We start from the raw sequence: 26,628 nt of genomic DNA, 5'->3' as shown, positions 1-26,628 counted from the left end.
TTTTCAGAGAACTGCTGACTATTGCACTGGAGGCAGTGCAAGTCTCTGACACCCGGCCCAGCCACTACCAAATACAGAGAGAGAGGAAGCGGAAGGACAAAGCCTGGGAGGAAGACTAGGAGCCTTCAGCAATAACGACCCCGACCCCCGAGGAACCACTGGTATGCAGGTGCCCTTGGGACGGTTCGGCTTCTAGGAACTAACTATAATAACCCTGCCTTTTCTAGAAGTAGTGATGAATATGTATTAGCCTAGCAACATAAAACCAAGCTGCATGATGTAAGACGTATGCGTGTGGGAGGAGCCTGGACTCCCCAGCACACCCAGCACTGTTTACTTCCCTTTTATTAACCCTATAAATAAATCTTATAAAGCTAAATAGACTGGGAATTTATAACACTGCACATCAGGAGGAGCCATGGCCAAGGCTGAGCTGCAGCCCAGAGCACCTCCTACAGAGCTGATAAGGGGTTAAGTACCTTGGGCTGGGCCTGAACAGAGCCCCGGGGCATGGAAATGCCCCCACAGAGGAGGAGCCTGAGAGTCTGGGCTCTGCCAGGGTGCTCGGGGAGGCTGGGGTGGGGGGGTAAAGCCTTAGGTGCAGCTCACAGCTCCCTGCCCACCAGCAGACCTCAGAGGTGCACCCTGTAAGGCAAGTGAGAGCCTGGCTGGAAGCCACCCAGGCAGTGTCTTGGTTGCAGGAGGTGCACCGCGGCCATCCTGCAGCTGCGTCCAGCCTCAGGACACTTGGCATCAACTCAGACGACCTGGCTGCCTGCAAGGAGGGTGGGAGCAGCCTACTGTGGACTCGAGGTAGGTACTCTTCATTGCTTATGCAGACAAGAGGCAGAATTTTCCTTTTTCACATGATTCCCCCCTTTGAGACAGGGCCTGAGCATCTAAAGCTCAGCACCAGACTTGGGAGGTCATGCAAAAGGGGAAAGGAAGAGCAGGATCTGACCCATGTTGCTGTTCAAGGGTGGGAGATAGCTGTCAGGACGCAAAGCATGCAGCTTGTTGCTCACTGCTCCTCTCTTGGCTGCAGCCAAGAAATCCGCTGGGCTCCGTGAAAAAGGATGCAAGTCCTCAGCAGGAAGGCTCTGGATCTGCAGTGTTGTTTCCTGAGCTGTGGATTAGACTTTGTTGCTGAGGTTTCTGAGGGGACACAGGACAGGGTTGGAGCTGGGAAAATCAAGAAGTGAGCAGAGACGATCAGCATGCTTTGCTGACCTTTTGAAGCTCTGTAATAATATATGTGGGACTACATTTCTAAGACGTGCACACACCTGACATCAAATGACCAGTGTCCTTACCTCTGCGTGTATCAGTTCCTGCATGCTATAAAAATTTGACTGCCTCCTGTTGTGTCTCTCAAGCTAAAACCTCCAGGTAAGGAATTTTCATCTCCTGCCCCTACATTTCTTTAGGGGATCCAGCAGGCAAGATCTTCCTCTAGTGGCTCTTCGGATGTTACCTTTTGTTCTGCCAGCACTTGGTTTCCTTGCTTGCATGTTCTGGGGCTTGTGCTACCTCCTTACCTACAGGACTTGCCTTTCTTTGTTCTGCAAATGCTTCCTAAGTCTGTTGTTCAGCATCTGCCTGTAACTGAAGACCCATTTTACAGGCAGCTGCTGGTCCTCCCTCAGGCGTAGTCAGCATTTCCACCAGTACTGGACTCATTCAGGGCTCCTCTTGAATGGGTCAGGGGAAGAAAATCCTCTGAAACAGTAACAACTTCACTGCTCACAGGTTGAGACAGGGCCGGCTCACGGGTTGAGACAGGGTCAGAGGTGATCACATTCCAATAAACATCACAGTCAAACAAGAGGGGGCAGAGAGCAGCTCTCTGTGGGTTGCACCCCCTTTTAGGCCATATCCACCTGCCCCAACATAAACTCCTCAGTGGGCTGCAGTTTAGAGATCTGATCCACTCTGCCACACCGGGGGCTGCAGCAGGACAGCCTGCTTCCCCATGGTCCTGGCCACAGGCTTCAGGGGAAATTCTGTCCTGGTGCCTGGAGGACCTCCTTCCTCCTTTGTCACTGACCTTAGTGTCTGCAGGGTTGTTTTCATCTCATTTTCTCACTCCTCTCTGACGATTGCTGATGTGCAGCAGCTTTTTCCTTTCTTAAACCTGTGTCCCAGCTGGCTTTTACCCCCAATCAATGGCCTGCAGCTGGGCTGGCGCTGGGGAGGGACAGGGACTGCTGCATTCCCCCAAACCTACCCTGCCATTTCTCTTGTCCCAGCAGGTTCCAGTTTGACATCTACCTTTCAGCTGTGATTGTCCCAGCCTACAGGAGGGCAGGAAATGGCCACGGCACATCCAGCTGAGGTAGGGGCTTGGAGATGCAGCCAGGAGAGGCCAAGGGGGAAGGGATGTGAATGCAGGGGGAAGATGAGGTGCCGTCAGCCAGCATTTGTGTGCTGGGCACAGAGAAACCACTGGGACTGGAGCTTCTGTCATCAACAGGCTGCTTCTACATGGAGCCTCTTTGCTTGCAGGAACCTGTGACCTTCGTGGAGGTGGCGGTGTATTTCAGCAGGGAGGAGTGGGAGCTGCTGCATCCTGCACAGCGAGTGCTCTACCGGGACGTGATGCTGGAGACGTATGAGTCCATAACTTCACTGGGTGAGTGAGGGCTTTGCTTCCTTTTCTCCTCAGTAGGGGAGCTTTCGTGGTGTAGAAGAAGCCTCTGTGAGCAGGACATATGGACATAAACACAGTGCAATTATTTACTGCATACAGAAGGAAAAAAATAAATAATAATAAAAAAAAAACAGCAACGTAAAACCACACACAAAAAAGATAAGGATGAGTTAAGAAGACAGTAGTGTGTTATCCACTGTAACATATATATATTATGATATAATGACACAATCATAATATAATATGAAAAATAATACTGTATATTAGAATATTTAATAATATAATAATATACAAAATATATAGCTATATAGACATATACTTGTATATATATGTAGATATTATAGTTATATAGACATGCGTCCAAAAGAGCTTTTCTTGGTGGTTGCATGTAAATCTTCCTTCTCAGCATTGCCTACCTCAGTTTTCCCCTAAACCTTCTTGAAGTCAACTGCATTGAATAAGTAGGTAAAAGGTAAGGCAAATAAATAAGTCCCTGCAGTATTTTCAGAGATAGAAAAGCCTTGTGGTCTTCAAACAAAGCTAGTCTATGTTGCTGACCTGAATAATACTGGGCCGTAAAAGTGGCTTTACAGGATGGGAGTGATTACATAGTACACGTGGACACTTAGCAGCTGTGTCAAAACCATGGAAATCATAGAGTCATAGAATGGCCTGGATTGAAAAGGACCTTAAAGATCTTTGAGTTTCAACCCCCCTGCTCTGGGCAAGGTTGCCAACCAGTAGAGGAGGCTGCCCAGAGTTGCATCAAGCCTGGCCTTGAATGCCTCCAGGGCTGGGGCATCCACAACCTCCCTGGGCAAACTGTTCCAGTGCCTCACCACCCTCTGAGTGAAAAACTTTCTCCTCATTTCCAACCTAAATCTCCCCTCTTAGTTTAAAACCATCCCCCCTTGTCCTATCACTACCAACACATGTAAGCAGGCGTTCTCCCTCCTGTTGATACGCTCCCTTCAAACACTGGAAGGCTGCAGTGAGGTCTCCCTGGAGCCTTCTCCTCTCCAAGCTAAACAAGCTCAATTTCCTCAAGCTTTATGCATAGGAAGGTTTTCCAGCCCTCTGATCATCTTAGTAGCCCTCCAAATGCTCTCATCTCCTCTGTTTATGTCATTTAAGGACTCCTTCCATCCCCCAAACCCGTGGTGATCTCCCAGCTTGAAGAAGGGGAAGATCCCTGGATCCCAGACCTGCATGGCGTGGAGGATGTGACAGGAGACCTCAGCCCAGGTGAGGTGGTGGAGGAAGGGAGGAGATTGGGGTTGGCAAATGCCAAGATCAGAGGATCAGAGAGCTCTGTCTGGGCAATATTGTGGGCACTATGGGCTGGTTGTGGATTTCCTCTGTCATCCAGCAGGTGACAGGATCACAAAAGCAGCGGAGCCTCTTCAGAAAGGTGGCGTGGCCCAAAGGCAGCTGAATGCTGTCTCTGTGGGAAAAACCAGAAGGGGCGTGCAAAAGGGCCTGGAGCATGGAAAGCATCTCAAGAAGCCACTGAAAACCCATCCAGGAAATGGAGCTCGGAAGCCCCTAGATGGCAGCAAAGGTCAAAAGGAGGCTAAAGAACTGACAATGAAGCAAGGCTGCCAGAAGAAATTGGAGAACCAATGTGACGAGTGTGGAGGAATCTTTAAAAGTCATTCCTATCTTCTTAAGCACCGGCGCATCCACACAGGAGACAAACCCTACAAGTGCACTGATTGTGGGAAGAGCTACCTAACAAGTTCCAGTCTTGTTATACACCAGCGGATTCACACAGGAGAGAGACCCTACAAGTGCTTGGAGTGTGAGAAGAGCTTCAGAAGCAACTCTGAACTCGCCTCCCATAAGTATTTTCACACAGGAGAGAGACCTCACAAGTGCTCACAGTGTGAGAAGAGCTACAGAAGAAGAGTAGATCTCATCTCCCACCAGGTCTTTCACACAGGAGAGAAGCCCTACAAATGCCCTGAGTGTGGGAAAGGCTTCATAAGGAGTTTTCTACTCAATGTGCACAAACGGATCCACACAGGAGAGAGACCCTACAAGTGCCCTGATTGTGAGAAGAGCTTCATAAAGAGTTCTGACTTCAACTTGCACAAACGGATCCACACAGGAGAGAGACCCTATAAGTGCCCTGAGTGTGAGAAGAGCTACCACTCGAGATCTGGACTCAAATGGCACAAACGGACCCACACAGGAGAGAGACCCTACAAGTGCTCTGACTGTGGGAAGGGCTTCATAAAGATTTCTATACTCAATTTGCACAAAGGGACCCACACGGGAGAGAGACCCTACAAGTGTCCAGAGTGTGGAAAGGCCTTCATAACAAGTTTTCTACTCAGTATACACAAACGGATCCACACAAGAGAGAGACCCTACAAGTGCTCTGAGTGTGAGAAGAGCTACAAAAGAAGGGTAAATCTCATCTACCACCAGCACTTTCACACAGGAGAGAAGAGCTACAAATGCCCTGAGTGTGGGAAAGGCTTCATAAGTAGTTTTCTACTCAATTTGCACAAACGGATCCACACAGGAGAGAGACCCTACAAGTGCTCACAGTGTGAGAAGAGCTTCCTCTCAATTTCTGGACTCAAATGGCACAAATGGATCCACACAGGAGAGAGACCCTACAAGTGCTCACAGTGTGAGAAGAGCTTCCTCTCAAGTTCTAGACTCAAATTGCATAAACGGATCCACACAGGAGAGAGACCCTACAAGTGCCCTGATTGTGGGAAGGTCTTCAGCAGGACTTCTTCACTCAAGTTGCACAAACGAATCCACACGGAAGAGAGACCCTACAAGTGCCCTGAGTGTGAGAAGAGCTTCAAAACGAGTTCTGACTTCAAATTGCACAAACGGACCCACACAGGAGAGAGACCCTACAAGTGTCCTGAGTGTGGGAAGGACTTCATAAGGAGTTTTCTACTCAAATTGCACAAACGGATCCACACAGGAGAGAGACCCTACAAGTGCTCACAGTGTGAGAAGAGCTACAGAAGAAGAGAAGGTCTCATCTACCACCAGCGCTTTCACACAGGAGAGAAGCCCTACAAATGCCCTGAGTGTGGGGAGAGCTTCAAAGCGAGTTCTGGACTCAATTTGCACAAACGGATCCACACAGGAGAGAGACCCTACAAGTGCCCTGATTGTGAGAAGAGCTTCCTCTCGAGTTCTGGACTCAAATTGCACAAACGGATCCACACAGGAGAGAGACCATACAAGTGTCCTGACTGTGCAAAGGCCTTCAAAAGCAGTTCTGAACTTAGATCACACAAGCGTGTCCACAAAGGAGAGAAGCTGTAGTAGTGCCCTAAGTGTGGGAGGAGCTTCAGCCAGAGCTCGAAGCTGGTCACCCAATTCTAGATTCACACAGAAGAGAACCTTACAAATACCTTGAGCAGAGGAAGAGCCTTGTGGCAAACTCATCTTCAAAACCTCCTGCAGATCAGACTCCCTCCCCCGAAACTTGAAGCCGAGGTTTAGCCCCATGCAGACAGCAGGGAGCACTAGGTGTAAGAATAAGATGTTTTCCCAGGCTGTGTTCCCTGGGAGATATCACTGAGAGCCCATCAGGGAATGGTGCATATGGCTGAGAGCAGAGAGAGAAACCCTGTTCCTAGTGTGGGCATCCAACGATGGCTGTTGGACAGATCCAATCCCCTCTTCACTTCCTTATTCTGATTATCACTATGTAAAATATTCTCTAGGATTCCTCACTTTCATGTCACCTTTTTTCTAAACTGCAGCGCACTGAGGAGCTCATGTTGGTAAGTGATTTCCCTGTCTCTGTCTCAACCCATGTGCTGTGAGTTTTTTCTTGTTAAGGAGGAAACACAAGCCCCAGAACAAGCAAGCAAGGATACCAAGTGCTGATAGAACAAAAGGTAACATCAGAAGAGCCACTAGAGGAAGATCTTGCCTTCTGGATCCCCTAAAGAAATGTAGGGGCAGGAGATGAAAATTCCTTATCTGGAGGTTTTAGCTTGAGAGACACAACAGGAGGCAGTCAAATTTTTATAGCATGCAGGAACTGATACACGCAGAGGTAAGGACTCTGGTCATTTGATGTCAGGTGGGGAGAGGAGGAAGGTCTTAGAAATATAGTCCCAGATATATTATTACAGATCTGTTCTACATAATACTTTGAAACAGCTGCTTCCTTGTACCTGATCTGCCCGGACAAACCTGCTTTGCTGTGCAAGAGATGGAACCAGGACCTGGATCCTGCCTGGGGTAAAGCTTTCCTGGTTCTGAAACACTTTGCTGCTCTTGTCTGTCCTCCTGGTCCTGCTGGCAGGGGGCAGAAGAGCCTCCTTTAGGACTGGGTCAGCCTCACAAAGTATCAGAAAATGTCTAAAAGCAGACAGCAAAGAGAAAAGGGGAGGGGAACATAAATAGAAACTAAATAGAAACAATGCAGCGTGATGAGAATAAATCTGTCCCCTCCATTAAAAAGAAAATAAAATATAGAGAAGCAATGCCATGAGTGGTGGCTTGGAGGAATCAAGTGCTGCGGCAAGAACTGTTTTGTGCCCGCACACCAGGCATCTGACCTTTTTCCTTTAAAAAACAGCAACAAAACAAACAAACAAAAAACAAAAACAAAAAAACAGAGTCAGAGTCTAATCCAAGGCTCACAAAAGAACACTGCAAATCCAGAGCCTTCCAACTTGAGGACTTGCATACTCTTTTACAGAGCCCGTATCATTCATTTCTTGGCTGCAGCCAAGAGAGGAACAGTGAGCAATAAGCTGCATGCTTTGGGTCCTGACAGCTATCTCCCATACTTGAATAGCATGATGGGTCAGATCCTGCTTTTCCTTTTCCCTTTTGCATGACCTTCCAAGCCTGGTGCTGAACTTTAGATGCTCAGGTGGTGCTAAGCACCATGCCAGTCCTTGTCTCAAAGGGGGGAATCATGTGGAAAAGGAAAAGGTGGGCAGGGAGCTGTGAGCTGCACCAAAGGCTTTTCCCCCCACTGAGCACCCTGGCAGAGCCCAGACTCTCAGGCTCTTCCTCTGTGGGGGCATTTCCATGCCCTGGGGCTCTGTTCAGGCCCAGCCCAAGGTACTTAACCCCTTATCAGCTCTGTAGGAGGAGCTCTGGGCTGCAGCTCAGCCTTGGCCATAGCTCCTCCTGATGTGCAGCATGGTTTCCTGGCATGCCCCGGGGACTTGTCTCATGATCTGGATCCCGTCTCCCTTGTGCAGGTCTCCCTTGACCTGCTGGAAACACTCTTCCAAATGCAGTCCAGGATACTGTTGGCCTTCTTGGCCATGAGGGCACATTGCTGGCTCTTGGTCAGCCTGCTGTCCACCAGGACTCCCAGGTTCCTCTCTGCAGAGCTGCTCTGTAGCACATTAGCCCCCAGCCTGTACTGTTGCTTGGGGTTATTCCTCCCTACATGCAGGACCCTGAACTTGCCTTTGTTGAACTTCAGGAGGTTCCTCCCAGCCCATCTCTCCAGCCTGTCAAGGTTCCTCTGAAGGGCAGCACAGCCCTCTGGGGTATCAGCCACTACTCCCAGCTTAATGTGGTCAGCAAACTTGCTGAGGGTGCACTCCGTTCCATCATCCAGGTTGTTGATGAATACTTTGAACAAGACTGGACTCAGTACTTACCTTTGGCGGACACTGCTAGGTCTCCAACTGGACTCAGCACCACTAAGCACAACTCTCTGAGCTCTGACATTCATCCAATTTTCAATCCACCTCACTGTCTACTCCATCTAGCCCACACTTCCTGAGGATGTTATGGGAGACAGTGTCAAAAGCCTTGCTGAAGTCAAGGCAAGCCACCCATTAGCTGACAGAACACCACAAGTCCTGTTCTGAGATAACTTTTCCTTATCCACTAGGTGGGTGACCTGGTCATAGAAGGAGATGAGGCTGGTCAGGCAGGACTTGCCTTTCATGAACCCATTGCAAGACTTGCAGGAGCCGTGGACACCAGAAACTGAGCCCTGCAAATCTCACTGCTGCAGGTGCAGCTTCTTGTCAGGAAGTGCACAACAGTCACCAGCACCCACTCAACATGCCACGTTTCACAGGAAGAGGGTGGAGGTGCACAGCTCCTTCCCAGCCTCACAACCTGCCATTGGCACAGTGGGTTTTCCTTGCCTCAGTCATGTCCTGTTCTCTGTTGTGCATGGGGTCCCTGTCAGGAGGCTCTGCAGGGGGGAGCATGAAGGGAGCTGAGGGTTCTCAGTGTTGGACATGTGTGAGGGCTAAAAAGCAGGTCTTGGCTGTCAACACTGAGAAAGGCTATTTTCTGTCCCTCAAAGCCCAAGAAAACCCTAATCTTCTGTGTCATCTAGGTGAGGATGAAGGCTGTATGGTCAGGAGAGGTCAGACCTCAGTATGTGGCCCTGCTGGGAAAAAAGACAAGATCCCATCCTGCAGAGCCAGTTTGATTTACACCCTCCTCTTCGTGGATTGCCTGACCACCCTCATTGCTCAGACTTCCTCCTTTCATAGTCCCTGCAGCAGGGAGTTTGCAACATGGATGTGGGCTGCTGTGTGCCAATGCAGAGAACAGAGCCAAACACATTTAGGGGTTGCCTTAAGAAGTGACTCTGTTTCTCTTGGGATAAGAACCAAGAGCACCAACAAATGAGTCTGGGTGGAGATGGCAATGAGCTTCTCAGCCTGCAGGCCTCTTTCTAGTGCTGAGGTTTGGCTCCGCAACAGCTTGCCTTAAGCCATACAACGTGTCCCAGGTGGCCAAGAAGGCCTAGAGTATCCTGGCTTGTATCAGGAATAGTGTAACCAGCAGGAACAAGGAGGTGATCGTCCCCCTGTACTCCGCTCTGGTGAGGCCATACTGTGTTGGGTTTTGGGCCCCTCACTACAAGAAGGACATTGAGGCACTGAAATGCATCCAGAGAAGGGCTACAAAGCTGGTGAAGGGCTTGGAACACAAGTCCTATGAGGAGCATCCGAGATAACTGGGGTTGTTTAATCTGGAGAAAAGAAGGCTCAGGGGAGACCGTATGGCTCTCTACAACTACCTGAAAGGAAGGTTTGGGGAGCTGGCAGTCAGCCTCTTCTCACAGATAACTAGTGATAGGACTAGAGGGAATGGCCTCAAGTTGTGCCAGGGGAGGTTCAGGTTGGAAATTAGAAGAAATTTCTTCTCAGAAAGAGCAGTCAGGCATTGGAATGGATTGCCCAGGAAGGTGGTGGAGTCACTGTCCCTGGGGGTGTTTAAGGAAAGGTTGGACATGGTGCTTAGGGACATAGTTTAGTGGGTGATTTTTTCTTCGTACTGGTGGAGTTAGCTAGCCAATTCATCCACCATGGCTTCCTCTGGGTCTTTCCAGGTCATTACTGACAAAGATTTGGCATATAATGATGGTGAGCTCCATACAAACTTCTGTCACATGGGTTGCATGCATTTGACTTGATCTGGATCTTTGGATATCTGTTCATTGTTTAGGTTACTATAAATCACCTCCATCACAGCTAATTGCCTCAGGTACTGGATACCTCTCTCCATGGTAGTCCACTTGCCTGGCTGACATACATCCTACTTGAAGGGATAGCTTTCCTTCATGCCTGACAGGAGTTGCCTTCAGAGGCTCTTTCTGTCTGTTTTTCCTCCTGTTTTTGTGATGGCCCTGTTTTAGAGCAGTCTGCCCCTTCCACTTTTCCCTCCCAGAGCCTTTTAGGACAAGCTTCTTCCCTTACTAAATAAACTGACTTCCTCTTCCATTGTTTCATCTTGACTATAGGGGTGACTAATACCATCCATTGGTCTCTTGGTTTTGCTACTCTGTTATCTAGACATCAGATTCAGACTTCCTCCTCCCCCTGAGGGTGCTGAATAGTGTTTGCTATTGTTAGGTAGGCACAGACCAGCTCCCAGCACAGTGCAGCAAGCTGTAACTTTGGCATTGCTGAAGTCAGGGAATACTTTCTTTTAAACATTCTTTCATTTGGGGGGGATTCCACACTTGTTCACTGGTGAAGCTCAAAACCAACGGAATAGATAGCCATGACAGAAGTTGTGGATGTCCCATCCCTGAAAGTGTTTAAGGCTAGATTGGATAGGGCTTTGAGTAACCTTGTCTAGTGGAAGTTGTCCATGCCAATGGCAGAGGGTTTGGAATTAGATGATCTTTAAGGTCCTTTCCAGCCCAAAGCATTCTATGATCCTATGACAGGTACCTGCACATATCCTTCTTGCCACCCACCATCACACTGCCTTGGGGTAGACTCCTGGGTGTTGTTCTTAAATATTTGTTTAACCTCAGGAAATAATAGAAACGTATTCTGGAGACTTAGATATAGGAGTATGTTGGTTACGCAAGGACACTCAAAATATTCAAAAGCTATTGTGATTAGCCCATAGGATAAGGAGGAAGAGGTACCATACCTTATATTCTCCACAGATTGATTCCAGAGGTAAAAAAAGAGTGCAGTTAATATTCTCCAAAAGGTGGTTCCTGAAGTACAGAGTTGATAGTAATGCAGGGCCTGGATACCAGATCAGGCTCAAGACCAGTGCTTTAAAGCACAGCGAACTGAATAAACAAATAAACCATCACCACTATAATGACAACAAAAAACAGACAACAACAACAAAACACACGACCTTTAACAGGCTCTCAGATTTGATAAGTAGCTAAAGAGAGAATGTGGCACAGTTCACATAAGACAGGATAAACACAGAACAATATTAAGAGCAAACTGGTCAATATCATGAACAAGAGCTCCTGGTCAAATATGATAATTGTAAATTCCCTCTAAAGTGCTCTGGTCAAATCGATTGTTATCTTAATTCTTTGAGTCACATGTTGGGCACCAAAAAGGACTGTGGCGACAACTTTCTCACTCTTCCTCCTCAAAGGGAGGGCAGAGAGATAGTATGATGGCAAAGAAAAGTGCTCACAGGTTGAGGATAAGTTAAAGGGAAAAGAAAGAGGAAAACACCAACAGAAACAAACAAGCAAAGGCTGCACAGAAGAAAAGAGAGAAAACAATTATTCTCTACTTCCCATCAACGAGCGATGTTCAGCCATGTCTTTGTAAGCAGAGCCTCAATATGCAGAGCAGTGTTGTGGAAGTATCATGTTTTCATAACAAGAGTTACCCATCTTCCATCTCCTTTTCCAGATTTTATTGCTGAGTATGACATCATATGGTATGGAATATCCCTTTGGTCAGTTTAAGTCAGCTGCCCTGGTGATGTCCCCATCCCACCTCTTGCCCAACCCCAGCCTTCTGGCTCTGGGGGCTGGAGGGAATCTTGATGCTGTACCAGTATTGCTCAGCAATAAACAAAGCATTGGTGTGACACTTCTAGCTACAAGTGCAGAGCACAGCACTGTACAGGCAGCTGGGCCTGTTTGGCCTAGATAAGAGGACATCAATATCCTAATATATCAGTATCTTAAGGGAGGGTGTCAAGATGATCGGGCCAGACTCTTATTCAGCAGCTCCCAGTGATAGGAAGAGAACCAAGAGGCACAAACTGAAACACAAAGTTCCATCTGAATATGAGGAAAAAATTCTTTACTGTGCTGGTGACAGAGCACTGGAACAGGTTGCCAGAGAGATTGTGGAGTTTCTTTCTGTAGAGATATTCAAAACCCACCTGTATGTGACCCTGCACAGCATATTCTAGGCGACCGTACTTTAACAAGGGAGTTGGACTGGATGGTCTCCAGAGGTTCCTTCCAACCTCCACCATCCTGTGTTTTTGTGAGGGTGTTTGGGGTCCTGGAGGTCCCAGGCCTGGGGCTCTGGCCATGCCACTGTTGCCCCATGCCACTTCCAGCAGGAGAGGAGGAGAGGGGAGCTTGGTGATAAGCCCAGGGACTGGGCTGGGGCCACAAGGCAGGGCAGCGACATGTGTGGGGGTGAGCACACAGGGCAGGCTGGGAATGGGATACCCCTTGGCCATAGGGTGTCTTGGAGGGTTTGCGGGGACCCTGAGTGCTGGGGAATTGGGGCAGCTCTTGGCTGTCCCCTCCTGCTGCAGGTGGGGGCACCCACAGCTGTAGTTTTTCTCCAACATCCAGGGGCTGGTGGCCTTCGTGTCCTTCCCTTGCAATGGGGTTTGCTCTGCACCCACTGGTAGGGAGCACTGGGGGCTGTGACCAGTCTTTGGGGGGCACAGTGCTCCATGTGCCTTGAGGGGTGACTGTCCACCAGATCCTTCCATCTCTCTTGCTCCTATGTGGCCTGCTTGTGCCCCACTGGCCTGGCCCCACTTTTTCACCTCTGTTAATGCAGGTGTGTTGGGGACAGAGCAGGGAGCAGGGGGTCTCAGCACGGGGGCGGGCATCAGATGAGGGATTCCCGGGGATCCTGCCTGGACATGGCACCTTTCCTGCAAGGGGGGACCAGCGTGAGCTGTGCTTGCTATCCAAGGGGACTCTCTCAATTTGGCTGGAGCCCTCACCTGTACTTCCACCACCAAGCAGCACCAATGGCAATGGCAACAGCAAGGACCAGCACCACGATAACAATGATGACAGCGGGAGTCACAATGCGGTTTTCTGGTATGGGGAGAGAGTGGACGGCAGACGTGAGCACATGGAAGCACCAGAGAGGAAGCCACCCCCACGCCACCCCGTCCCTAACACCTACCCCAGGGGATGAGGAGGCTGCGGGTGCCCAGGCTGCGGTGGCGAACGTGGCAGGCGTAGCTGTGCCCATCATGGGGGGCCACGGTCAGGCCGCTGTAGACCTGGTAGGTGAAGTCGGCGTTGGGCAGGACAGCACTGGTGTTCAGGGCCGGGCCCGGTGGCACCTCGTGGCCGTCCCGCAGCCAGGCCACGCTGATGGGCCGTGGGTAGAAGCCGGTGATGCGGCAAACCAGCAGGAGCTGGGCTGGGCCAGCTTTGCGGGCAAAGACAGTGGCAGTGGGCGGCTCTGTGGGGTGAGAGTGAGGGCCAAGGGGAGCCCAGCAAGGGCACCACTTGGCCCCAGCATGGGGGGTGCATTGGTGTGGCCGTGCTGGGGCCACAGGGTTCTCACCTTGTCTTTCCAGGTCTGCCTTCCCATACCTGCACAGGGCGCGGACGTGGCTCGGGCAGGTTTTGTAAAGGAGGTGCTCCACCATTTCTGTGACAGCCATCATCTCATTGAGGGAATGGCCCACCAGCTTGGCCAGCAGGGTCGACTGCTGGACAGCCCAGTACCTTCTCCTGGCCTCATACTCTACCAGGTCTCTGCCGCCCTCCCCAATTTTGGCGAAGGCGCGGCTCGTCCCATTGGGGTGAAGCTCACAGCCTGTATGGACCTGGAACACCACAGGGTCTGCAAGGAGCAGAGGTAGCAGAAGGGGGCTGTGAGCATGGGGACAGGGGTGGCCCAAGGTGGGGGCAGCTGGGAAGGTGTGGGCAGGGCCACCATTGGCAGTGGGGTTGTGCTTCCAGGACCCTGCGCACCCTATGAGTTGTCAGGGTAGATCAAGCATAAGGGCTGGGCGTTTGAGCACCACTGTGCCCCCCAGAGTGCTACCCCAAGTTTCTACTTCCATGTTGCCCCCAAACGTTCCGTCCATGTTTCTCCTTCCCTCATCAGTGCTGTGCAGGTCCTGCAGCCCTGCCAAGTTTGACAGCAGCTCCCCAGTATGCAGGGCATTTCAGTACACTGCCTCCACACCCACCAAGTAGCTGGAGCCTTCTTTGCCCTTTGGAGGCTGTCACCCCCTGCCAAGACCCTGCCAACCCTGCCCTGGTGGGAAGGGGTGCTGCATCTGCAGCTCTCCCCATACTCACATTCCGCCTGCACCTGAATGGCCATCTCATGCATGAATCGGATCACATTGCGCATGGCAAGCTTGAAGGAGGACATAAGCTTCACCAGGTCACCCTCAGCCATGGCCTGGTGGACCCAGGGGTAGCAGATGCGGAGGTTCCAGGTGTCCGGGTCCAGCATGTAGACGAACATGTCTGTCAGCACAGCCACCCCGGCCACCTTGGTGGAGTTGGCACTGGGGAGGAGGAAGGTCTGGAGTAGCTGGAAAAGCTTTGATTCTGCTGGGAGAGGAGATGGGGCTTCAAGAGAAGGGGGGGGAGGGGAAATGAAGGATGTACTGTGCCCCACACCACAGTGACCCCCATGCCCAAGGGACCCCTCTGGTCCCACCTGGTTCCCTGCTTTCATCGGAGGGTGTCCTGGTGCTGTGGCAAAACGCTCCAGGTGACAGCAGCACCCAAAGCAACTTCTCACCGGGGCAGCTCCCCCGCAAACAGGCAACTGCTGGAAGGGGCCCACAGTACCACAAGGGGCCCAGACCCTCCCCTGGTGCCTGCAGAACAATGCCTTCAGGGGCACCCTGGCACCCTAAGCCTGCCTGGAGAGCCCCCAGCCCCATGGCTGCTCGGGCACCTAAGTCCCTACACCAGTGCTGGGCAGGACAGTGAGCCCTGACCTGGAGGCACCTCTGGGTGCTGTGGGGTGGGGGGCAACCCCTTAGTGCTGCAGACTGTCCTCCCCATGTAGGGGAAGGTCTTAGCCATGCCCCCCTTGCCAGGACTACCAGTGGAGTCCGGTAGCGGAGGGACAGGTGGGTGGGGGTCTCCCAGAGCTCCCACTTACCTTCTGTTTCTGCCCATGTCCTGTGGAGGAGAAGCAGGAGGACGAAGAGGAGGCAATGCAGCCGCATGGTGGTCGGGGTGAGGCTGAAGCAGTCCGGGTGGCAGGAGGAGGAAGCATCTATGGGGTCCTAGCAGCAGCGCTCCACCAATGGGGCTGGGGTAGGGGGTTTTAGGGAGGGCCTGGGCTGGAAGTCAGGAAGTACAGGATGGAGCGAAGCTGAAACGCCTCCATTTTGGGTTCCCCCTGCTCTATCTGTACCCCCGGTGGAGGGGGACAGTCCTGTGCCACCTGCTTCACCCTGGGAATGGAGCTGCCCGGAGAGGGGGCGATGAGCAACCACAGCCTCACACACCCACACACCCCAACTGGTGGCAGAGGGTCCCCACTCGGGTCAGGGCACCCATGCCAAAAGTGGGGTGCTGCAGCACCTGTTGGGTGCTGGGCATGGGGACAATGCAGTGAGAAGGGACAGCCCCACCCCCAGCCCATCTCCCCCACTGCTCATCCCCAGGCACGTTCCCCCAGCTTGCAGTTTCTCTTCCCCTTTCCCGGGCCCCCATGCTGGGGGCAAAAGCAGAACTGAAACACAGGCAAGGAGAAGCTTGTCCCGCTCTGGCTGAGGGTGGGTGGTACCAGTGCTGTCACCCCCCAAGGCCCCTTGGTGCCCTGGGGGAACCACCTGAATCCCTAAGGGACTGCTGGGCTCGTCTGAACAGCTCTAGTGTGGTACCAGTGCCCCTGGGAAGCTCGTCCTGCAGGCAGGGCACCCCATCACCCTCCAGGCACAACTGGGGCTGGTAGTCCCTGCTTGAATGTCCCCTGCTCTGCTGCTGGCACAGGGACAGCCCATCCAGGGCTGCTGCAGGCTGAGCCCTGGCACCCTGTGACACTGAGTCAGGCCCGGGATGGGGGGATGCTGCGGTGGCCCTGTGGGCTCGGATGTGGCTCCAAAGCTCCCACTTCCTCCAGGGCTCACTCACTGCACTGTTCCACAGGGGATGGCTGTTCCTGCAGTGTCCCCATCCCTCCTAACACGGCCACCAGTGCCTGGCAGGGAGGCAAGAGAGCAGCTGCTGGGATGCCAAAGGGCGGCCGTGGTGCAGCTGGCGAGGGAGGGAATGGGGGGACGGTGGTCCCTGCAGTCCCCTCAGGTGATGGCTGGTCTTCAAAACTGCCCTTCAAGCGGCCACCGGTCCCCTCAGACTCCTTGGGGCCTCAGACCCTCAGCTCAGGTGACCAGCAGTCCCCACAGGACTTGGTGACCGTTCCTCTTTGCATTGCCCTCCACTGAGCGCTGCTGCCCACAATCCCCTCAGTGCTTTGCTCAGGGGATCGGGGAAACTTGGCACAAGGCCAAGCTTTGCCTCCCTCTTGTCTTGGGGTGCAAGTGCAGCCCTAGGAGAACCCACCCAGGCCCCTAGACCTGGCAGCCCTGGGTATCCCAGCCCAGCTCTTGACAGAGGGCACCTTAGGGCCCACCCCAAAACCGCAACGCCAGCTCCATTGGCTGTCAGGGCACTCAGTGCCACCACTGATATCAGAGTCACCCTGGGGAGAAGTAAGCAGCCCACACAGCTCCATCTTCCAACTTCTGTGTTTGCCTGTGGCCTTGCTGTGGATACCATGCAGCCCTGTTGCCTTCTCTTCTTCCCCTTCTTCTTCTTCTTTCCTGGGACGTGGGCAGAGCTGGAGGGTAAGTAGAAGCTCACCCCAATCTGCTCCCCTTCCTCTACTCTCCCCCCTGCTCCACATGTTGTCCTTCACAGGGCCATGGTCAAGCTGGGGGGCCAGAGCTGGGGCTGCTGAAGTGGTGGTGGGGGTGCAGGGGACCCCAAGAAGCTGTCAGGGCCTGACAAAAGTGGCATCGCTTTCCCCAGCTCTCTCCCCGCTCTCCAGCAGGCTCTCACATGCTCCAGCTACGCTATTTCGTCACCTTCCAAAATGCCACATCCATGCAAGTTGGGGGGCTTGGCCTCGTGGGGGACATCAGAATTGGTTCGCTGGACAGCCTCACTGAGGACATCCATTACTACAAGACCTGGCTGCATTCAGCCCTGCCCAAAGGTGACTGGGATGTCTTTGAGAGCTTCGTCAAGTCATACATGCATGATTTCAACAGCCTGGTGCAGACACTCACCAAGCACACCAGGGTGTCCTGTACGTGCCCAGAGTCCCCCCTCCATTTTCAAGTGACCCCTCGGGCATGAGCTAAGGCTGGTGGGCAGCTCCACAGGCCAGGCTCATGCAGAGCCCTTTCGGATGGGGACGCAATTCAGGCGGACCCCCAAAGGCTCCTGAGGGGATGCAATGCTGAACACCCCACATATCCCCTCCACCCTCCACATCCTGTCTCCCCCCAGACCCTTTTGTCTTCCAGTCATTCAAAGGCTGCCAGCTCCAGCCCAACGGGACTACCAGAACTTTCTTTGTCATTGCCTATGAGGGCCAGGACTTGATTCGGTTCCACCTGAACAAGGGAACTTGGGATCGGGTGCCAGATAATGAGATGTCAGCAACCGCTGAGCATTTGTTGAACAATGCCACCACCCTCAATGAGCTGATACAAGTGCTCCTCAATGTCACCTGTGTTGACATTTTGGAAAAGTTCATTGAGTATGGGAGGGCAGATGTGGAGAGACAAGGTAAGACCCTCCTCAACCCTGGCACAGCCACCTGAAAGTCTCCCCTCTCACAACTGGGGTAAGCAGTGCCCCTGCTGGAATCCCCTTGGCCCTCATTCTCACCCCACAGAGCCGCCCACTGCCACCGTCTTTGCCCGCAAAGCTGGCCCAGCCCAGCTCCTGCTGGTTTGCCGCATCACCGGCTTCTACCCACGGCCCATCAGCGTGGCCTGGCTGCGGGACGGCCACGAGGTGCCACCGGGCCCGGCCCTGAACACCAGCGCTGTCCTACCCAACGCCGACCTCACCTACCAGGTCTACAGCGGCCTGACCGTGGCCCCCCATGATGGGCACAGCTATGCCTGCCGCGTTCGCCACCGCAGCCTGGGCACCCGCAGCCTCCTCGTCCCCTGGGGTAGGTGCCTCTGGGATGGGGCTCCTGAGCTGTGCTGATGGAGCAGAGCAGGAAAGCTGACGGGCTTGTGTTCCTCAGGGCAATCAAATGCTGGGCTGATCGCAGGGCTTGTGGTTGCTCTGCTGGCAGCTGTGGTTGTGATTGGTGCACTTTGGGTGTGGAGATACAGGTAAGGCCCCTTCTGCCCTGCTGTGTACCTGGGAAATCCCTGCTGGGGAGCTCCCCAGAGCCATCCCACCATCCTCTCCTGTTTTAGGAAGCGCCATTAAATGGAAGAATGAGGCCCAGCAGCTTTCTCCTGAGCACAGCAGCCCTGTTTGCTTCAAACCCTCACCTTGGACACGACCTCCATCTCCCTCTGCTGTGACAAAGCTCCAGGCACCACCAGGAGCAAGATCATCTCAGCAGGGAGCCACAGCTGAAAAAGATGTGGTACTCAAGCCCTGCTGTTATTTGCATTATGGACGAGGATGCAAGTCCTCACCTGTTACACGTAATCACTTTGTGCCTCATGGCACTACCTATGCACCTGCTGAGGCTTCTTCAGGCACACCAGTCCCCTGTAGCAATTTCTTTCAGGTCCTGTATGATAACAGTACTGTCAGCAAGCAGTATGCTGCACCCCTTCCATTGTCACTTTCTAGATATTTCTCTTAAGAGCTGCTTTTATTAACCATATTCCAGAAATAGCTGTGCTTAATCCGACCTGTTACACACAGGGTAAGTGCACACAAGTTGTGTTTATGGCACCAAGGAGCACTGCACTCTGAGGTGATCTGAGGGAGCTCCAGGCATGGATAAAACGAAAATAAACCACTGATGTTTTTGCTAAAATCATGTGCCTTTTATAAAGGTTTCTGTGGGCTCGGGGAGGGTTTGGCCAGCTTGGACGCAGCACTGCTGAAATTATCAGCACTAACTTCAGGGCTTCAGGCTAGTTAAGAGAAGCAGTAGAAAAAAAGAGCCGAGCATTGTGGGGCCATGGATTCTGCGGCTGGGAGGGGGATCCCAGGCCCTGGGCTAGGCTCCCCGTGGGGCTCGGAGGCTGTAGAATGGGGCACATGGGGCCCTGACCACTGAGAGACCTGGTGGGAAGGGGCACCCGGAGGAAGGGGGGGTACTGTGGCCCCTGTGGGGACCACAGGACCCAGCGGGTCCTGAGGGGACTGCGGGGAGCAGTGGGGAGTGGAGGGCAATGCGAAGAGGAACGGTCACTGAGGAGGTCCTGTGGGGACTGCCGGTCACCTGAGGGGACTTCAAGCACCAGCAGGGACCTGAGCTGAGGGTCTGAGGCCCTGAGGAGTCTGAGGGGACCGGTGGCCGCTTGAAGGGCAGTTTTGAAGATCAGCCATCACCTGAGGGGACTGCAGGCACCACCGTCCCCCCGCTCCCTCCCTCGCCAGCTGCACCACGGCCGCCCTTTGGCATCCCAGCAGCTGCTCTCTTGCCTCCCTGCATTTCCTGCAGTGTCCCCATCCCTCCTGACACGGCCACCAGTTCCTGGCAGGGAGGCGAGAGAGCAGCTGCTGGGATGCCAAAGGGCGGCCGTGGTGCAGCTGGCGAGGGAGGGAACGGGGGGACGGTGGTCCCTGCAGTCCCCTCAGGTGATGGCTGATCTTCAAAACTGCCCTTCAAGCGGCCACCGGTCCCCTCAGACTCCTCAGGGCCTCAGACCCTCAGCTCAGGTGACCGGCAGTCCCTGCAGGACTTGGTGACCGTTCCTCTTTGCATTGCCCTCCGCTGAGTGCTGCTGCCCACAATCCCCTCAGTGCTTAGCACAGGGGATCGGGGATCCTTGACACAAGGCCAAGCTTTGCCTCCCTCATTGTCTTGGGGTGCAAGTGCAGCCCTAGGAGAACCCACCCAGGCCCCTAGACCTGGCAGCCCTGGGTGTCCCAGCCCAGCTCTTGACAGAGGACACCTTAGGGCCCACCCCAAAACCGCAATGCCAGCTCCATTGGCTGTCAGGGCACTCAGTGCCACCACTGATATCAGAGTCACTCTGGGGAGAAGTGAGCAGCCCACACAGCTCCATCTTCCAACTTCTGTATTTGCCTGTGGCCTTGCTGTGGATACCATGCAGCCCTGTTGCCTTCTCCTCTTCCCCTTCTTCTTCTTCTTTCCTGGGACGTGGGCAGAGCTGGAGGGTAAGTAGAAGCTCACCCCAATCTGCTCCCCTTCCTCTACTCTCCCCCCTGCTCCACATGTTGTCCTTCACAGGGCCATGGTCAAGCTGGGGGGCCAGAGCTGGGGCTGCTGAAGTGGTGGGGGGGTGCAGGGGGACCCCAAGAAGCTGTCAGGGCCTGACAAAAGTGGCATCACTTTCCCCAGCTCTCTCCCCCCTCTCCAGCAGGCTCTCACATGCTCCAGCTACGCCATTTCGTCACCTTCCAAAATGCCACATCCATGCAAGTGCGGGGGCTTTGTGTCATGGGGGACATTAACCTTGGTTCCCTGGACAGCCTCACCGAGGACATCCATTACCACCAGCCCTGGCTGCATTCAGCCCTGCCCAAAGGCGACTGGGATGTCATTGAGAGCTTCGTCAAGTCATACCTAGAGGATTTCAACCGCCTGGTACAGAAGCTCATCAGGCACACCAGGGTGTCCTGTACGTACCCACAGTCCCCCCTCCATTTCCAAGTGACCCCTTGGGCATGAGCCAAGGCTGGTGGGCACCTCCATGGGCCAGGCTTCTGCAGAGCCCTTTTGGATGGGGACGCAACTCAAGCGGACCCCCTAAGGCTCCCGAGAGGACGCAATTCTGAACACCACACATATCCCCTCCACCCTCCACATCCTGTCTCCCCCAAGACCCTTTCGTCTTCCAGACCTCCAAAGGCTGCCAGATCCAGCCCAACGGGACTGCCAGATCTTTCTTTGTCATTGGCTACGAGGGCCAGGACTTGATTCGGTTCCACATGAACAAGGGAACTTGGGATCGGGTGCCAGATAATGAGATGTCAGCAACTGCTGAGCATTTGTTGAACAATGCCACCACCCTCAATGAGCTGATACAAGTGCTCCTCAATGTCACGTGTGTTGATATTTTGGAAAGGTTCATTGAGTATGGGAGGGCAGATGTGGAGAGACAAGGTAACACCCTCCTCAACCCTGGCACAGCCACCTGAAAGTCTCCCCTCTGACAACTGGGGTAAGCAGTGCCCCTGCTGGGCTCCCCTTAGCCCTCATTCTCACCCCACAGAGCCGCCCACTGCCACCGTCTTTGCCCGCAAAGCTGGCCCAGCCCAGCTCCTGCTGGTTTGCCGCATCACCGGCTTCTACCCACGGCCCATCAGCGTGGCCTGGCTGCGGGACGGCCACGAGGTGCCACCGGGCCCGGCCCTGAACACCAGCGCTGTCCTACCCAACGCCGACCTCACCTACCAGGTCTACAGCGGCCTGACCGTGGCCCCCCATGATGGGCACAGCTATGCCTGCCGCGTTCGCCACCGCAGCCTGGGCACCCGCAGCCTCCTCGTCCCCTGGGGTAGGTGCCTCTGGGATGGGGCTCCTGAGCTGTGCTGATGGAGCAGAGCAGGAAAGCTGACGGGCTTGTGTTCCTCAGGGCAATCAAATGCTGGGCTGATCGCAGGGCTTGTGGTTGCTCTGCTGGCAGCTGTGGTTGTGATTGGTGCACTTTGGGTGTGGAGATACAGGTAAGGCCCCTTCTGCCCTGCTGTGTACCTGGGAAATCCCTGCTGGGGAGCTCCCCAGAGCCATCCCACCATCCTCTCCTGTTTTAGGAAGCGCCATTAAATGGAAGAATGAGGCCCAGCAGCTTTCTCCTGAGCACAGCAGCCCTGTTTGCTTCAAACCCTCACCTTGGACACAGCCTCCATCTCCCTCTGCTGTGACAAAGCTCCAGGCACCACCAGGAGCAAGATCATTTCAGCAGGGAGCCACAGCTCGGTGGTACTCAAGCCCTGCTGTTATTTGCATTATGGACGAGGATGCAAGTCCTCACCTGTTACACGTAATCACTTTGTGCCTCATGGCACTACCTATGCACCTGCTGAGGCTTCTTCAGGCACACCAGTCCCCTGTAGCAATTTCTTTCAGGTCCAGTATGATAACAGTACTGTCAGCAGGCAGTGCGCTGCGCCACTTCCATTGTCACTTTCTAGATATTCCTCTTAAGAGCTGCTTTTATTAACCATATTGCAGAAATAGCTGTGCTTAATCCGACCTATTACACACAGGGTAAGTGCACACAAGTTGTGTTTATGGCACCAAGGAGCACTGCACTCTGAGGTGATCTGAGGGAGCTCCAGGCATGGATAAAACGAAAATAAACCACTGATGTTTTTGCTAAAATCATGTGCCTTTTATAAAGGTTTCTGTGGGCTCGGGGAGGGTTTGGCCAGCTTGGACGCAGCACTGCTGAAATTATCAGCACTAACTTCAGGGCTTCAGGCTAGTTAAGAGAAGCAGTAGAAAAAAAGAGCCGAGCATTGCGGGGCCATGGATTCTGTGGCTGGGAGGGGGATCCCAGGCCCTGGGCTAGGCTCCCCGTGGGGCTCAGAGGCTGTAGAATGGGGCACACATGGCCCTGACCACTGAGAGACCTGGTGGGAAGGGGCACCCGGAGGAAGAGGGGGTACTGTAGCCCCTGTGGGGGGGACCACAGGACCCAGCGGGTCCTGAGGGGACTGCGCGGAGCAGTGGGGAGTGGAGGGCAATGCGAAGAGGAACGGTCACTGAGGAGGTCCTGTGGGGACTGCCGGTCACCTGAGGGGACTTCAAGAACCAGCAGGGACCTGAGCTGAGGGTCTGAGGCCCCAAGGAGACTGAGGGGACCGGTGGCCGCTTGAAGGGCAGTTTTGAAGATCAGCCATCACGTGAGGGGACTGCAGGGACCACCGTCCCCCCGTTCCCTCCCTCGCCAGCTGCACCACGGCCGCCCTTTGGCATCCAGCAGCTGCTCTCTTGCCTCCCTGCCTTTCCTGCAGTGTCCCCGTCCCTCCTGACAGGGCCTCCAGTGCCTGGCAGGGAGGCGAGAGAGCAGCTGCTGGGATGTCAAAGCGCAGCCGTGGTGCAGCTGGCGAGGGAGGGAACGGGGGGACGGTGGTCCCTGCAGTCCCCTCAGGTGATGGCTGATCTTCAAAACTGCCCTTCAAGCGGCCACCGGTCCCCTCAGTCTCCTTGGGGCCTCAGACCCTCAGCTCAGGTGACCAGCAGTCCCCGCAGGACTTGGTGACCGTTCCTCTTTGCATTGCCCTCCACTGAGCGCTGCTGCCCACAATCCCCTCAGTGCTTTGCTCAGGGGATCGGGGAAACTTGGCACAAGGCCAAGCTTTGCCTCCCTCATTGTCTTGGGGTGCAAGTGCAGCCCTAGGAGAACCCACCCAGGCCCCTAGACCTGGCAGCCCTGGGTGTCCCAGCCCAGCTCTTGACAGAGGGCACCTTAGGGCCCACCCCAAAACCGCAACGCCAGCTCCATTGGCTGTCAGGGCACTCAGTGCCACCACTGATATCAGAGTCACCCTGGGGAGAAGTAAGCAGCCCACACAGCTCCATCTTCCAACTTCTGTGTTTGCCTGTGGCATTGCTGTGGATACCATGCAGCCCTGTTGCCTTCTCTTCTTCCCCTTCTTCTTCTTCTTTCCTGGGACGTGGGCAGAGCTGGAGGGTAAGTAGAAGCTCACCCCAATCTGCTCCCCTTCCTCTACTCTCCCCCCTGCTCCACATACCCTCCTTCACAGGGCCATGGTCAAGCTGGGGGGCCAGAGCTGGGGCTGCTGAAGTGGTGGTGGGGGTGCAGGGGACCCCAAGAAGCTGTCAGGGCCTGACAAAAGTGGCATCGCTTTCCCCAGCTCTCTCCCCGCTCTCCAGCAGGCTCTCACATGCTCCAGCTACGCTATTTCGTCACCTTCCAAAATGCCACATCCATGCAAGTTGGGGGGCTTGGCCTCGTGGGGGACATCAGAATTGGTTCGCTGGACAGCCTCACTGAGGACATCCATTACTACAAGACCTGGCTGCATTCAGCCCTGCCCAAAGGTGACTGGGATGTCTTTGAGAGCTTCGTCAAGTCATACATGCATGATTTCAACAGCCTGGTGCAGACACTCACCAAGCACACCAGGGTGTCCTGTACGTGCCCAGAGTCCCCCCTCCATTTTCAAGTGACCCCTCGGGCATGAGCTAAGGCTGGTGGGCAGCTCCACAGGCCAGGCTCATGCAGAGCCCTTTCGGATGGGGACGCAATTCAGGCGGACCCCCAAAGGCTCCTGAGGGGATGCAATGCTGAACACCCCACATATCCCCTCCACCCTCCACATCCTGTCTCCCCCCAGACCCTTTTGTCTTCCAGTCATTCAAAGGCTGCCAGCTCCAGCCCAACGGGACTACCAGAACTTTCTTTGTCATTGCCTATGAGGGCCAGGACTTGATTCGGTTCCACCTGAACAAGGGAACTTGGGATCGGGTGCCAGATAATGAGATGTCAGCAACCGCTGAGCATTTGTTGAACAATGCCACCACCCTCAATGAGCTGATACAAGTGCTCCTCAATGTCACCTGTGTTGACATTTTGGAAAAGTTCATTGAGTATGGGAGGGCAGATGTGGAGAGACAAGGTAAGACCCTCCTCAACCCTGGCACAGCCACCTGAAAGTCTCCCCTCTCACAACTGGGGTAAGCAGTGCCCCTGCTGGGATCCCCTTGGCCCTCATTCTCACCCCACAGAGCCGCCCACTGCCACCGTCTTTGCCCGCAAAGCTGGCCCAGCCCAGCTCCTGCTGGTTTGCCGCATCACCGGCTTCTACCCACGGCCCATCAGCGTGGCCTGGCTGCGGGACGGCCACGAGGTGCCACCGGGCCCGGCCCTGAACACCAGCGCTGTCCTACCCAACGCCGACCTCACCTACCAGGTCTACAGCGGCCTGACCGTGGCCCCCCATGATGGGCACAGCTATGCCTGCCGCGTTCGCCACCGCAGCCTGGGCACCCGCAGCCTCCTCGTCCCCTGGGGTAGGTGCCTCTGGGATGGGGCTCCTGAGCTGTGCTGATGGAGCAGAGCAGGAAAGCTGACGGGCTTGTGTTCCTCAGGGCAATCAAATGCTGGGCTGATCGCAGGGCTTGTGGTTGCTCTGCTGGCAGCTGTGGTTGTGATTGGTGCACTTTGGGTGTGGAGATACAGGTAAGGCCCCTTCTGCCCTGGTGTGTACCTGGGAAATCCCTGCTGGGGAGCTCCCCAGAGCCATCCCACCATCCTCTCCTGTTTTAGGAAGCGCCATTAAATGGAAGAATGAGGCCCAGCAGCTTTCTCCTGAGCACAGCAGCCCTGTTTGCTTCAAACCCTCACCTTGGGCACAGCCTCCATCTCCCTCTGCTGTGACAAAGCTCCAGGCACCACCAGGAGCAAGATCATTTCAGCAGGGAGCTACAGCTCGGTGGTACTCAAGCCCTGCTGTTATTTGCATTATGGACGAGGATGCAAGTCCTCACCTGTTACACGTAATCACTTTGTGCCTCATGGCACTACCTATGCACCTGCTGAGGCTTCTTCAGGCACACCAGTCCCCTGTAGCAATTTCTTTCAGGTCCAGTATGATAACAGTACTGTCAGCAGGCAGTGCGCTGCGCCACTTCCATTGTCACTTTCTAGATATTCCTCTTAAGAGCTGCTTTTATTAACCATATTGCAGAAATAGCTGTGCTTAATCCGACCTGTTACACACAGGGTAAGTGCACACAAGTTGTGTTTATGGCACCAAGGAGCACTGCACTCTGAGGTGATCTGAGGGAGCTCCAGGCATGGATAAAACGAAAATAAACCACTGATGTTTTTGCTAAAATCATGTGCCTTTTATAAAGGTTTCTGTGGGCTCGGGGAGGGTTTGGCCAGCTTGGACGCAGCACTGCTGAAATTATCAGCACTAACTTCAGGGCTTCAGGCTAGTTAAGAGAAGCAGTAGAAAAAAAGAGCCGAGCATTGCGGGGCCATGGATTCTGCGGCTGGGAGGGGGATCCCAGGCCCTGGGCTAGGCTCCCCGTGGGGCTCAGAGGCTGTAGAATGGGGCACACATGGCCCTGACCACTGAGAGACCTGGTGGGAAGGGGCACCCGGAGGAAGAGGGGGTACTGTAGCCCCTGTGGGGGGGACCACAGGACCCAGCGGGTCCTGAGGGGACTGCGGGGAGCAGTGGGGAGTGGAGGGCAATGCAAAGAGGAACAGTCACTGAGGAGGTCCTGTGGGGACTGCCGGTCACCTGAGGGGACTTCAAGAACCAGCAGGGACTTGACCTGAGGCTTTGAGGCCCTGAGGAGTCTGAGGGGACCGGTGGCCGCTTGAAGGGCAGTTTTGAAGATCAGCCATCACCTGAGGCGACTGCAGGGACCACCGTCCCCCCGTTCCCTCCCTCACTAGCGGCACCACGGCCGCCC

At 54.2% G+C, this 26,628-nt stretch overlaps 5 protein-coding genes across 13 annotated transcripts; 4 read left to right on the top strand and 1 right to left on the bottom strand.

Moving 5' to 3' along the window:
- Nucleotides 1–171: 171 nt before the first annotated feature.
- LOC137846192 (zinc finger protein 420-like) lies at nucleotides 172–11,953 on the top strand. The gene is made up of 5 exons (XM_068663947.1): nucleotides 172–813; nucleotides 2,253–2,335; nucleotides 2,506–2,632; nucleotides 3,785–3,895; nucleotides 4,020–11,953. Exons 2-5 carry the CDS (start codon nucleotides 2,312–2,314, stop codon nucleotides 5,948–5,950), a joined length of 2,193 nt encoding a protein of 730 aa, XP_068520048.1. The 5' UTR covers nucleotides 172–813; nucleotides 2,253–2,311; the 3' UTR covers nucleotides 5,951–11,953.
- A 192-nt stretch (nucleotides 11,954–12,145) lies between these two features.
- On the bottom strand, nucleotides 12,146–15,668 carry LOC137846246 (T-cell surface glycoprotein CD1b-3-like). 4 transcript variants are annotated; one of them, XM_068664085.1, is made up of 6 exons: nucleotides 15,202–15,668; nucleotides 14,379–14,639; nucleotides 13,633–13,914; nucleotides 13,243–13,527; nucleotides 13,055–13,151; nucleotides 12,146–12,982 (listed from the first exon to the last, which is right to left on the bottom strand). In XM_068664085.1, exons 1-6 carry the CDS (start codon nucleotides 15,266–15,268, stop codon nucleotides 12,937–12,939), a joined length of 1,038 nt encoding a protein of 345 aa, XP_068520186.1. In that variant the 5' UTR covers nucleotides 15,269–15,668; the 3' UTR covers nucleotides 12,146–12,936. The 4 variants fall into 4 exon arrangements, with proteins under 4 accessions (XP_068520186.1, XP_068520187.1, XP_068520188.1 ...); XM_068664086.1 differs by having other exon boundaries at nucleotides 14,379–14,636; XM_068664087.1 differs by having other exon boundaries at nucleotides 14,379–14,593; nucleotides 15,202–15,667.
- A 1,013-nt stretch (nucleotides 15,669–16,681) lies between these two features.
- Nucleotides 16,682–19,071, top strand: LOC137846251 (antigen-presenting glycoprotein CD1d-like). 3 transcript variants are annotated; one of them, XM_068664099.1, is made up of 6 exons: nucleotides 16,682–16,894; nucleotides 17,101–17,358; nucleotides 17,562–17,843; nucleotides 17,953–18,237; nucleotides 18,316–18,406; nucleotides 18,494–19,071. In XM_068664099.1, exons 1-6 carry the CDS (start codon nucleotides 16,825–16,827, stop codon nucleotides 18,504–18,506), a joined length of 999 nt encoding a protein of 332 aa, XP_068520200.1. In that variant the 5' UTR covers nucleotides 16,682–16,824; the 3' UTR covers nucleotides 18,507–19,071. The 3 variants fall into 3 exon arrangements, with proteins under 3 accessions (XP_068520200.1, XP_068520201.1, XP_068520199.1); XM_068664100.1 differs by having other exon boundaries at nucleotides 17,098–17,265; XM_068664098.1 differs by having other exon boundaries at nucleotides 17,098–17,358.
- A 1,144-nt stretch (nucleotides 19,072–20,215) lies between these two features.
- On the top strand, nucleotides 20,216–22,554 carry LOC137846238 (antigen-presenting glycoprotein CD1d-like). Of its 2 annotated transcripts, none has more exons than XM_068664069.1 (6): nucleotides 20,216–20,384; nucleotides 20,591–20,848; nucleotides 21,052–21,333; nucleotides 21,443–21,727; nucleotides 21,806–21,896; nucleotides 21,984–22,554. In XM_068664069.1, the coding sequence occupies exons 1-6, from the start codon at nucleotides 20,315–20,317 to the stop codon at nucleotides 21,994–21,996; spliced, it is 999 nt and encodes a 332-aa protein (XP_068520170.1). In that variant the 5' UTR covers nucleotides 20,216–20,314; the 3' UTR covers nucleotides 21,997–22,554. The 2 variants fall into 2 exon arrangements, with proteins under 2 accessions (XP_068520170.1, XP_068520169.1); XM_068664068.1 differs by having other exon boundaries at nucleotides 20,217–20,384; nucleotides 20,588–20,848.
- A 710-nt stretch (nucleotides 22,555–23,264) lies between these two features.
- Nucleotides 23,265–26,039, top strand: LOC137846252 (antigen-presenting glycoprotein CD1d-like). Of its 3 annotated transcripts, none has more exons than XM_068664103.1 (6): nucleotides 23,265–23,869; nucleotides 24,073–24,240; nucleotides 24,537–24,818; nucleotides 24,928–25,212; nucleotides 25,291–25,381; nucleotides 25,469–26,039. In XM_068664103.1, the coding sequence occupies exons 1-6, from the start codon at nucleotides 23,800–23,802 to the stop codon at nucleotides 25,479–25,481; spliced, it is 909 nt and encodes a 302-aa protein (XP_068520204.1). In that variant the 5' UTR covers nucleotides 23,265–23,799; the 3' UTR covers nucleotides 25,482–26,039. The 3 variants fall into 3 exon arrangements, with proteins under 3 accessions (XP_068520204.1, XP_068520203.1, XP_068520202.1); XM_068664102.1 differs by having other exon boundaries at nucleotides 23,273–23,869; nucleotides 24,076–24,333; XM_068664101.1 differs by having other exon boundaries at nucleotides 23,273–23,869; nucleotides 24,073–24,333.
- The last annotated feature ends 589 nt before the right edge of the window (nucleotides 26,040–26,628 follow it).

Source organism: Anas acuta, chromosome 31 (genome assembly GCF_963932015.1).
Source record: "Anas acuta chromosome 31, bAnaAcu1.1, whole genome shotgun sequence".
Lineage (NCBI taxonomy): Eukaryota > Metazoa > Chordata > Aves > Anseriformes > Anatidae > Anas > Anas acuta.
The sequence above is the reverse complement of the archived record's forward strand: the minus strand, read 5'-3'. Positions and strand labels throughout refer to the sequence as shown.

Excerpts from the sequence above, each read along its gene's own strand:
- LOC137846192 (XM_068663947.1), top strand. The coding sequence starts at position 2,312 with ATGGCCACGGCACATCCAGCTGAG. Across the intron at positions 2,336-2,505 it reads CCACGGCACATCCAGCTGAG|GAACCTGTGACCTTCGTGGA; the intron begins GTAGGGGCTTGG and ends CTTTGCTTGCAG. Across the intron at positions 2,633-3,784 it reads TGAGTCCATAACTTCACTGG|GACTCCTTCCATCCCCCAAA; the intron begins GTGAGTGAGGGC and ends ATGTCATTTAAG.
- LOC137846246 (XM_068664084.1), bottom strand. The coding sequence starts at position 15,268 with ATGCGGCTGCATTGCCTCCTCTTCGTCCTCCTGCTTCTCCTCCACAGG. Across the intron at positions 14,658-15,201 it reads GACATGGGCAGAAACAGAAG|CCCCATCTCCTCTCCCAGCA; the intron begins GTAAGTGGGAGC and ends CTTCTCTTGAAG. Across the intron at positions 12,983-13,054 it reads GCTTGGTGGTGGAAGTACAG|GAAAGGTGCCATGTCCAGGC; the intron begins GTGAGGGCTCCA and ends CCCCCCTTGCAG.
- LOC137846251 (XM_068664098.1), top strand. The coding sequence starts at position 16,825 with ATGCAGCCCTGTTGCCTTCTCTTCTTCCCCTTCTTCTTCTTCTTTCCT. Across the intron at positions 16,895-17,097 it reads GACGTGGGCAGAGCTGGAGG|CAGGCTCTCACATGCTCCAG; the intron begins GTAAGTAGAAGC and ends CCCGCTCTCCAG. Across the intron at positions 17,359-17,561 it reads CAAGCACACCAGGGTGTCCT|ACCCTTTTGTCTTCCAGTCA; the intron begins GTACGTGCCCAG and ends GTCTCCCCCCAG.
- LOC137846238 (XM_068664068.1), top strand. The coding sequence starts at position 20,315 with ATGCAGCCCTGTTGCCTTCTCCTCTTCCCCTTCTTCTTCTTCTTTCCT. Across the intron at positions 20,385-20,587 it reads GACGTGGGCAGAGCTGGAGG|CAGGCTCTCACATGCTCCAG; the intron begins GTAAGTAGAAGC and ends CCCCCTCTCCAG. Across the intron at positions 20,849-21,051 it reads CAGGCACACCAGGGTGTCCT|ACCCTTTCGTCTTCCAGACC; the intron begins GTACGTACCCAC and ends GTCTCCCCCAAG.
- LOC137846252 (XM_068664101.1), top strand. The coding sequence starts at position 23,800 with ATGCAGCCCTGTTGCCTTCTCTTCTTCCCCTTCTTCTTCTTCTTTCCT. Across the intron at positions 23,870-24,072 it reads GACGTGGGCAGAGCTGGAGG|CAGGCTCTCACATGCTCCAG; the intron begins GTAAGTAGAAGC and ends CCCGCTCTCCAG. Across the intron at positions 25,213-25,290 it reads CAGCCTCCTCGTCCCCTGGG|GGCAATCAAATGCTGGGCTG; the intron begins GTAGGTGCCTCT and ends TGTGTTCCTCAG.